The sequence below is a fragment of the Trypanosoma grayi genome, assembly GCF_000691245.1.
Source record: "Trypanosoma grayi strain ANR4 Tgr_37_V1, whole genome shotgun sequence".
NCBI lineage: Eukaryota > Euglenozoa > Kinetoplastea > Trypanosomatida > Trypanosomatidae > Trypanosoma > Trypanosoma grayi.
The window spans coordinates 36677-46050 of record NW_008825656.1 but is presented as its reverse complement, the minus strand read 5'-3'; the positions used below and the strand labels follow the sequence as shown (position 1 = coordinate 46050).

The 9374-nt window shown below is 46.8% G+C and overlaps 6 protein-coding genes across 6 annotated transcripts; all 6 read left to right on the top strand.

Moving 5' to 3' along the window:
- Positions 1–1321: 1321 nt before the first annotated feature.
- Positions 1322–1936, top strand: DQ04_00371230 (putative ubiquinone biosynthesis protein COQ7; the record flags this gene model as incomplete). The annotated part of the gene is made up of 1 exon (XM_009308880.1): positions 1322–1936. The coding sequence occupies one exon, from the start codon at positions 1322–1324 to the stop codon at positions 1934–1936; it is 615 nt and encodes a 204-aa protein (XP_009307155.1).
- Positions 1937–2111: 175 nt separating this feature from the next.
- On the top strand, positions 2112–2672 carry DQ04_00371220 (template-activating factor I; the record flags this gene model as incomplete). The annotated part of the gene is made up of 1 exon (XM_009308879.1): positions 2112–2672. The coding sequence occupies one exon, from the start codon at positions 2112–2114 to the stop codon at positions 2670–2672; it is 561 nt and encodes a 186-aa protein (XP_009307154.1).
- Positions 2673–2897: 225 nt separating this feature from the next.
- Positions 2898–3965, top strand: DQ04_00371210 (hypothetical protein; the record flags this gene model as incomplete). The annotated part of the gene is made up of 1 exon (XM_009308878.1): positions 2898–3965. The coding sequence occupies one exon, from the start codon at positions 2898–2900 to the stop codon at positions 3963–3965; it is 1068 nt and encodes a 355-aa protein (XP_009307153.1).
- Positions 3966–4125: 160 nt separating this feature from the next.
- DQ04_00371200 (hypothetical protein) lies at positions 4126–5214 on the top strand (the record flags this gene model as incomplete). The annotated part of the gene is made up of 1 exon (XM_009308877.1): positions 4126–5214. The coding sequence occupies one exon, from the start codon at positions 4126–4128 to the stop codon at positions 5212–5214; it is 1089 nt and encodes a 362-aa protein (XP_009307152.1).
- A 216-nt stretch (positions 5215–5430) lies between these two features.
- Positions 5431–6549, top strand: DQ04_00371190 (protein kinase; the record flags this gene model as incomplete). Its single annotated transcript, XM_009308876.1, has 1 exon — positions 5431–6549. One exon carries the CDS (start codon positions 5431–5433, stop codon positions 6547–6549), a length of 1119 nt encoding a protein of 372 aa, XP_009307151.1.
- A 1914-nt stretch (positions 6550–8463) lies between these two features.
- Positions 8464–9195, top strand: DQ04_00371180 (putative enoyl-CoA hydratase, mitochondrial precursor; the record flags this gene model as incomplete). The annotated part of the gene is made up of 1 exon (XM_009308875.1): positions 8464–9195. One exon carries the CDS (start codon positions 8464–8466, stop codon positions 9193–9195), a length of 732 nt encoding a protein of 243 aa, XP_009307150.1.
- Positions 9196–9374: the final 179 nt, after the last annotated feature.

Below are 9374 nucleotides of genomic sequence, written 5' to 3'. Positions count from 1 at the left end.
TTTTTTAGCGCGGATCTCTACCCAAAACAAAACTTTTCCCTCGGTTCAAAGCTCCACAAGAGACCCAAACAAGAGATCTAAAAAACTCGCACTGTCGCAAAGCTCTTTATTAATTGCTATTTTGAGATCCTCCTATTCAACCTCCGGTTTTTCTTCTACAATTCAGCATGCACTTGTTCGCTCCACATCCGTGTTAAACCCAGGATATTTTTTTTTAACATTTTTTGAGTAATTCGATTCTCATTAGTTACACCGCACGCCATGTATATGAGATACACCTTCCCTCACCTTCCAGAGACGTTGTGTTTCTAACTCCATCCGCCCAGCCAGAACCTGTGAATTAATGCAAGTGGATACCAGTATGACCACAACCAAGGACGCCAGCTAAAGCAACAAAAAGGCGGGTTAAGTCAGTAAGGGTTGACAGCATGTCTTGCAACGTAAATGTTTCGACTCCCTCAAAATAAAATCTTTGAAATGGCCTTCTGCACCCTCGTTCTACACACCTCCACTCGATAAAAGAGCAACAAAAACGAGCAAGAGCGTCAAAGAAGAAGAACAGAAAAAAGTCACAATCACACTTCAAATAAGAACAAAATTAGCAGTGAACCCATGTTCTGGCCGTGGGGCTATTAATCTGCAAAATCGATCCAGAAATATAAATGAAATATGCGAGAAAAAAGACAATAGCAGAATGCTTTGGCAAGGTTCCACATGTCATCCAGTTCTTCTCAAGTCTGGTAAACTTTATCATCTGTAAATTCCCTTTAAAAACAAGGAGATTGCTCTGTGGACACACCCCAATTTATCTATATACACCGAACTCGGCAGCACACAATGATCGCTTCATCTCCCCGGCGGGCGCCACATGAGAAAGTGAGTGGGTTGCTGGCTGGAGGCATTAGTTGCCACAAAAAAACACCTTAAAACTCCATTTGGGGACATCAGCAATACATCAAGGTTAATCATCGGAAAAAACAGGGTGTGTGGCAGGGGCTTTGGAGAAAAGAAAGCAAGACAACACAAACCACATGCCAGCCGAACGCCCCACACCTTCCTGCCGCCCCGACCTCAACAGCCACCGCCCCAGCGGTGCCGCCGAACAACACAAGAAGAATGAAAAGCGAGACCGCAAAACAAGGGCGCCCCCCGATCCGCGCTAGGCCTTGTCCCTGCCGCGTGCCTTTGCGCCCGGGGTCCCCGCCCCGGCTTGCTCGCGGGCGGCCCGGCGCCCGGGAAACCGAAGACCGGCCCCGCCTGGCAGAAAAACTGGGGCGGGGGNTTTTTTTTTTGTCGCGACGCACCGTTTAGGATAAAGAAGATGAGACGGTCGCTTTGGAGGTTTCAATCAAAATCAGGCGGCGTGTTTTCAAACCCGGCCAAACGTCTGAAAATCGATGAGGTGGTTCGAGTAGATCAGGCGGGGGAGGTGGCAGCAGTCCGAATATGTAAGTACCAGCTGTTCTGGATGTCGCCGCTAAATGAGTCTGTGCCAATTGTCAAAGAAATACTAAAGGATGAAGTGGTTCACGAAAAGACCATGAATGAGTTGGCCACTAAGCACCATGTCCGACTGACCGCCCTGGATCCTATGTTTAATTTGGGCGCTTGCGCCATGGGTACACTTACAGCTCTACTTGGCAAAGAGGCGATGATGTGCTGTCATGCAGCAGTTGAAATCACAATAGCACAGCATTATAACGATCAACTTCGTGAGCTTGAATCGCTTGAGAGAGTGGAAGAAGGGCAGAAGACACATGAGGACGAAGCATGGAAAGAAATTAAGGATATTGTCGTCAAGTTTAGGGATGAAGAAGAGCATCACCAGCATCTTGGTGAAACAAATGGAGCTGCTGAAGCCCCTGCATATCCGCTTTTATACAACGGAATACGGTTGGCTTGTAAGATGGGGGTGAGTCTGGCGAAAAGGGTATGATGAGTTGTTTGTCGTGTTTTTTTTTTTCGTTCTGAGAAAGAAAAACGCCGATAAAATATATTATTCCTTGTATCGTATACTTCAAGTGGTGTTCTCTCTTGCAATGGGGATATTGTTTTCCTCCGTTTTGGTCTTTTTCTCCCTTCTGCTTGCGTTGTAGGCACTAAGCATCAAGATGGATTCGATTCCTCAGAATGTCATAGACGCGGTGTCCGATTGTAGCAATAAAGTTTCAGCTCTGCAGGCTGAGACCGATGCTTCGCTGGAAAAACTCCGTATTGAATACCGAACAAAGATTGAAGATTTGTTTGAGCAACGTCAAGGCGCTCTGGATAAGGTAGATGGCTTCTGGAGTGGTGTCTTATCAGCTACGGATTCTCCGTTGAAGCCATTGCTGAATGGCACGATTGATCCCAAGATTCTAAGAGCTGTCACAGGCTTCAAGGTAAAAACAAGCGTCAAGGATGGTTCATTGCGTCGGAGTGTCTCACTCGAATTAAGACCGAATATGTTTGCTGAGAATGGAACAATTCTCCGAGAAGTTGACACTAACCTCAACACAACGGCGCTGACGCCTATTCAATGGAAGCCTGGGACAGAGCGAGTGCGTCAAGACTCACTCTTCAAGTTCTTCTCCCCGGAGTGCAACGATGAAGAATTTATTGATGAGGCTCTGGACGCGTTTGACATGGTGTTTCAAAACCCCTTTCTAGAACTTGAGTCCTCCGAAGACTGAAGATTAAAAACTCCGATAGTAACGTAATCAATAATCACAAGGCGGTTCCAAATGGGCACTGATAACATTTCTTTACCTGAAGGGGTGTCTGTTCTTTTCCTATTCTGCAGAAAGAACTGAGGAAAAGAGTAGACTTGTCATTACCTGTTTTCTTTCTCTTTTTTTTTCGTTACTCTTGTATTATTTACCTTGATAGAGTTCATAAGTTATAAATTGCAATACATTATGCGGGCCCTGCGAGAGAATACACGCGATGTAGAGCATGTTCTACATGATGTAAGTGTCTCTCTTCGACAATTTCAGGGGCCTAACGGCCTGCGCTGCCTTCTGGAGCATGGTAAGCTCTCTATTCTCTCTGTGTTAGGCGAATTTCAAAAGACCAGCGACGAAGTATACAGTGACCGCATGAAGGTGGTATCGCAGACACGGGCTGCACTGATGCGCTTGACAGATCAGTTTGAAATGGTTGGAAAAACCGTTGAATCACTTATTTTTCAACTTGACGAGGTGTTTTCAGACCTTCAACAGTTCATGGAGGTGTGTGAACGGCACCTTGAGTCAAAGAGTCCAAGTGTCAATGGAGAAGAAGAGTTTAGTTCAATTCAGCTGGTCGGTAGCAATTTGCGGACATTGGCTAATGATCTGACCTGTAACATTAAGGTCAATTGTTGTGGTATTCAATCGGCTTCTCTTGGACAACTCGAAGAAACCTATGCGGATGTCATGTATGAAGTTGGTAGGGCTCAAACTTCATTTGATGGACAGAGAAGAAAGGCGCAGGTGTGTGAAAACGAGCTGAAAAAAGCTCGTTCAGGTGCGCAGTCGGATAGGGTTGAAGTGGCAGAGGGCAAGTTCCAACGATCGTTGGAGGCATTGCAGAAAAGTGGTGATCAATACAATGGAATATTGCAGCGTAGTATGGATAAAACATCTTTTGTCTTGGAGCAGGTGTCGATGTCAACATGGGATGCAAGCAATGTATTCTTCCTTCAGTTGAGCACGTTCTTCAAGGACGCAGTAAAAGGCTTCGACCAAGTTGCTGACACGTTGTTGTCAGTGAAGAATGGCCGAGGCGTTTCTAAGCGGATAAACTCCGAGAAACGAGCTGCTGCTACTGCTTCCGTGCAACAGTCAAGTCAAGGGAATGCAGATCCGCTTACACCGCAAAATTATGAGCTAGTAGATCTATTTTCTGTGCAACCCGAGGAGAAGACTGTTCCTCGTTTTGAGAGTGAAGACTTGGCAAACCGAGGGGCAAGAGAGTACGATGACATTGACGACATCTTTAAGTAACTAAAGATGGAGTTAGTTTTCTTATTGCTTCTGCTGCTGCAAATTGTACGCCTCTGCAATCCAAGTAGGCGCTGACCTTGCTTTCACGTGCTCTTTGAGACTGGTATTTTTTCACTCACCCTTGATTTTCTTATATATATATCGGAGGCAGATCAGAGAAATGGTAATGCTGAAGGTATGGCTGCGTGAGCCACACCAGTCAAATGATGAGGCGATAAAGCTCGTGGTTGACGAAACAGCAGATGTATCTGATGTGCTTCTGAAGGTGCCAGAGCTGCTGCGAGTGCAACACCTCAAGCCATCGGAGATTCAGGCCGAGTACAAAGACTCAGTGCTTTCTAACAGACTTGCTATTGTGGCTGTTTTTGAAGGTGCCAACGAAGGCACTCTTGTTATCAGGCCAAGACCGGGTGTAGTGATTCCAAGTAGCCCATCGAATGGGTTAGCTGCTTCAGGTTGTGCGCGAGGAGGTGGCACGAGGAGCATCACCTCGGGGAGCCCTCAGAAAGGATATTCACCTCCTTCGCCAAGGACAAAGGTCGTCCGAAAGGGCCCTGGCGGGGTTCCTGAACCACCGAAGAGAACAGGGTCTTTCAATGGTTACAACGGCAAACCACCCGTAGCTAGGAGCTCTAGCAGGGGGCCGACACCACCGCGAGGTGTTGCAGGTAGTACTCCACGCGGTATTACGGGTAGTACTCCACGCAGTAGAAAGCAAAACTTCAGCGATGCCACGAGGGATAGGAGTACATCTAGTCGTATCATGACACCTAGACGTGATGTTTCGGTTTCAAATTCGGACCCCCAACCTCAGCGACGCCAACGACACATCGATCCAAAGGATGTAGTATCTCGCTTCCGCCAGGAGGCTGAAAAAGTGAGAGTAACTTCCAAGAAAAAGCAATTGCTTCCAGTTTGTGACAGCTTTAAACCTCAATGGGGAAAGCCTCTTTGCGCTACTTGTAACCACTCAAAGCAGGCCCATTGGGTGTCGCAGAAGAGAAGAGACTCCGGAGTGCCTCAAGATGCTTTATCCGATGGCGACATCACTTCAAGTGATGCGGGGAGACTACACAACACAAGCCCTGATGGAAAGCCGTTAGTAGGCGCTGAGAACTCCAACAGCAACAACAACAATAACTGCAGTATCATGGACAACAACAATAACAAAAGTGGCGAAAAAAACATCAACAATGAAGACAACAACATCACCGACACTGGTCTATCCATTGAAAATGGAGACTCTTAGAAACATGGTTACATCTTTACTGTAGGTGGAAGAGTGGTTCTTTTGTTTACGAAGCTTCTTTTTTGTCTGAAGTGATGGATAAAAAGTGCTCCTTTCAGTGACACCTTGTGGCGATCATGTTTGCCTTTTTGTTGTACGATTTTTTGTTGGTATGATAGGTATTAGGTTGTTTTTTTTTCTAAATTTTCACACATAGTTTTACACCTCATATTTCACATGAAGAAGCTAGGTCTTTTTTTAGACGCGGCAGCCGTGGAGAAGTCCCAAAGGGATCTACAGTCCTATCAGATAAAGAACAACAACTCACTTCAGTTGCGGGCATTCTTGCTAAACGAGTCCGGCATGTTCACAAAAGATGGTAAAAAGTTGCCTGGAAGCGTAACGAAAGAGGATATCGATGATACGTCTAAAAGAGTGATTGGTAGGGGTGCAAGTGGCGCAGTCTACTTTGCGAAGCTAAAGAATGGAACCCCTGTGGCTCTGAAACACATACCCATATCATCAAAGCCGCATCGAGATGAAATAGACCGTGAGCTGTCCTTTTTTAGCTCGCAGTCGAACTCACCTTTTGTCATGAAGAATCTAGGTGCATTTTGGGATTCTGAAGAGGCTGCCATCGTTATACCCATGGAGTGGATGGCATACACTCTACAGGATTTGAGTTACTTTTGGGAAGGTATAGAGGAAACCATATTGCGCGATATCTTTTTTCAGGTTGTTTCTGGACTTGTCTATCTCCATGATACAAAACGTGTGATTCATAGAGATATCAAGCCGAGCAACTTACTAATTCGTGGTGATGGATATGTCAAGATTGGTGATTTTGGGGTGTCCAAACTTGTTCAGACGCTTGATGTTTCCTCAACATACGTCGGGACAATGTACTTCATGGCTCCTGAACGCCTAGAGCAGGGTGCATACAGCTTTGGTAGTGATGTGTGGTCACTGGGACTCACAATGATATCCACAGTCACTGGCAAAAATCCGTGGGCGCCGCCGGAGGAAATGAATCTATTCAACGTGTTGGGCAGAATCGCTGGGGATACGACACCGACACTTCCCGAAAGGCCTGCATACTCTGAGAACGCCCGTGATTTTGTAAAAAAGTGCCTGGTTAGAGATCCACAAGAGAGACCATTTTCCGCCGATCTATTGAAGCACCCTTTCTTTGAAGGATGCACAGAGGAAAAAGCTGTTGCGAATGTTAAGCTGGGGGTAGAGTACATGACTCGCCTCATTCACAACGATGCGGAAAAAAATGAGTGTTTGAGGCGTTCTCAGGCAGATGTCACCAAGGAGGTGAATGCAAAACTCGACAAACTTGGCGACTTGTAGTTGAGACGTAGGGTCGTAGTCGTAGAAGCATCGTTGTCAGTAATTGCAGTTATCCCCCTTTTCTAGGTGTGCGTGAATATTGTTTTTTTTAATGGTTTGATCGCCGGTATATTTGTTTTGCAAGTTTGAGAAATGGTTGTCTCTTCTTTTGTTCACAATTGGCGGCGAAGCTAATAGTCATCGCACTTTTTATTAGAGCCCCCGGATCACATAGCAGCAAGGCAAGGATGAAAAAAGACCCCACTTCAGTCGCGACTACCCTACGCTTGTAAAAAAAAACCTCTATCGGGGACTATACGCAGCACCCGCCGGTATTTACATATTGGGTGACTCCATCGACGAGTGGGACTTCCAGGCAATTCGCACGAAGTATTAACCACATGGTCATCGAACTGATTTGGCTCCATCACAAGAGATTCAAACTGTCGCACAGGCAGGGAAAGACTTGAGCTTTTTTTCTTTTCCATTTTGCCGAAAAACTGGTGGTGTGATATAGCCGCCTGTCACAGGAGTCTTGCGCGTAGAAGCGCACGGGATTCTTTTTTTATCATTGGGGGGCGGGGGGTCTGATGCAATCTGCTCTTGCAATGCCTTGGATCACAGGTGCTGCTGTGCAAACGGCACCACAATGGCCGATATTCTAGCCGACATGGGGAAGTTTTATTGGATGTGTTAAGCTAATCGAAGTGGTTGATGAAGGCGTACTTGCCCCTCCTCCTGTCTTCTTTTATTGTTCGCAAGACGCCCACGGCCCCGCTCGCAGTGGAAAACTTTTTTTGTTTACATCTGCCTCTCCGTGAGAAAGATCCCGATGATTTTCAGATTGTAATGATTCTCTCCTTAATCATGCCGCGGCTTCACCTGATATGGCTAACTGTGTTGGCGTATTGAAGAGGGTGGGGTGTGATAAAGGGGGATTGAGAGGTATTGGTCAACCAGATGAAATGTTCTTCATCTTTTCTGATGAAAGCGGGACTATAGCATGAAGCAGCCGCTCTCAGGGGGCTGTGTGTGACGCGTCAGTAAAGCTATTTGTGCGGTTACGAGAGCTTTGGCCGACGCTGTCGTTGCAGCCCGTAAACGTCATTTCCCATAAATGGTGCGGCACGAAGTGCATCACTTGAGCGGTGCATGCCACAGACGCAGTTTTATTGTTCAGTTACATGAGAGTCTTTTTTTTGATTTACCTTGTGTTGTATCGGGGCTCTTTCCTTTACTTTGATGAGTGCAGTTGTCACAACCCAATCGTGCAGCATAGCCTTGGGACTGCTTGCTGGGCCTAAGAAGTCAAATAGATCTTGGATTCGGGATACGTCGAGAAGGGGTATTTCTGTGGTGGTGCCGTTTAGCAGGCATCTGCCAGTATCAAATGACGATCATGAGACAAGTGGAGGGCACTGGTCTAAAGCGAGTCTTACTCCCTCGTCTATCTTTTAAAATTAAAATGTTAGTGGCTATCATTGGTATGAAGGAGAAAGAAATCTTTGGGAAAAGCATGGAGTCCCCTGGAGAAGACAACTTGAAGAGGTGAAATTTGCTCGGGTGAAAAGAAATGACTCCACTTTGTAAGGTTTGCGACGCCTGTGTTTACCCCCACGGTGTTTGGGTGTTCGACGTTACTATGTTGAATACACTTCTCATCGTCTGGAAGGAGTGGGTAATGTAGCGAGGTGAGGTTGAAAAGCAATTATGAACCTCTGCGCCTGATGCCATTACAGGAATAAGAAGTTCTCCTGGATGTGGAAACTAAGAGAGCCACATTTATTCTTGAGCATATGCGTGATTTCTGTTTCTTTTTGTTGTGCATTTGCTTGCATTAAAGGAACAATTGGGATATATACCATGCTGCGCAATTGCACACTTCTCCGCTACGCAGCTGAGCCCCTCGTCAGGTGTACTCAAAAGGGAGCTGTAATGACGTTGACGTTGAACCGCCCCAAACAGTTGAATGCATTGAACGCGGACTTGGTCAACGCACTGGCTGACAANCTCGTTAAATACGACGCTGACCCGTCAGTTTCTGTTGTGATCTTAACTGGCGAAGGACGGGCATTTGTTGCCGGCGCTGATATTAAAGCGATGGCGAGCCAAACTTTTGTAGATTTCTATAATCACAATATGCTTCGTGGTATGGATGCGGTTACGAGCATGCGCAAGCCCATCATTGCTGCAGTGAACGGCTTTGCCCTCGGTGGCGGCTGCGAGCTTGCCATGTGCTGTGACATCATCGTAGCCAGCGAGAAGGCAGTGTTTGGGCAGCCAGAGGTGAAGATCGGGACAATCCCGGGTGCGGGTGGCACACAGCGCCTTATTCGTAGTATCGGTAAGAGCAAGGCAATGGAGTGGGTGCTGACGGGTGACCAGTACACAGCCGAGGAGGCGGAGCGCGCTGGGTTGGTGGCACGTGTGGTAAAGCACGAGGAACTTCTTCCAACAGCCATGAACATCGCAGAGAAAATCGCATCGAATAGCCAGGTGACAATCTCACTGGCAAAGGACTGCGTCAACAAGGCGTTGGAGACAACGCTGCTGCAGGGTTTGGCCTACGAGCAGCGCACCTTCCAAGCCACTTTTGCCACGGTGGACCAGAAGGAGGGTATGGCGGCGTTTGTAGAGAAGCGCAAACCCAACTTCCAAAACGCCTGAGGGATGCAAAAGGGCTCATGCCTAACTATGCGAACGACTTGAGGGGCTATTCTGAACGGAGCATGTAATTGGAGTTATTTGCCAATTGGATTCGTTTATTTTCTTTTCTCTCCTCTGTTGTTGTTCCCATGAGCGTCACTTAGAATCAATGCATGCGTATGTGTGTGTGTGTGTGTGTG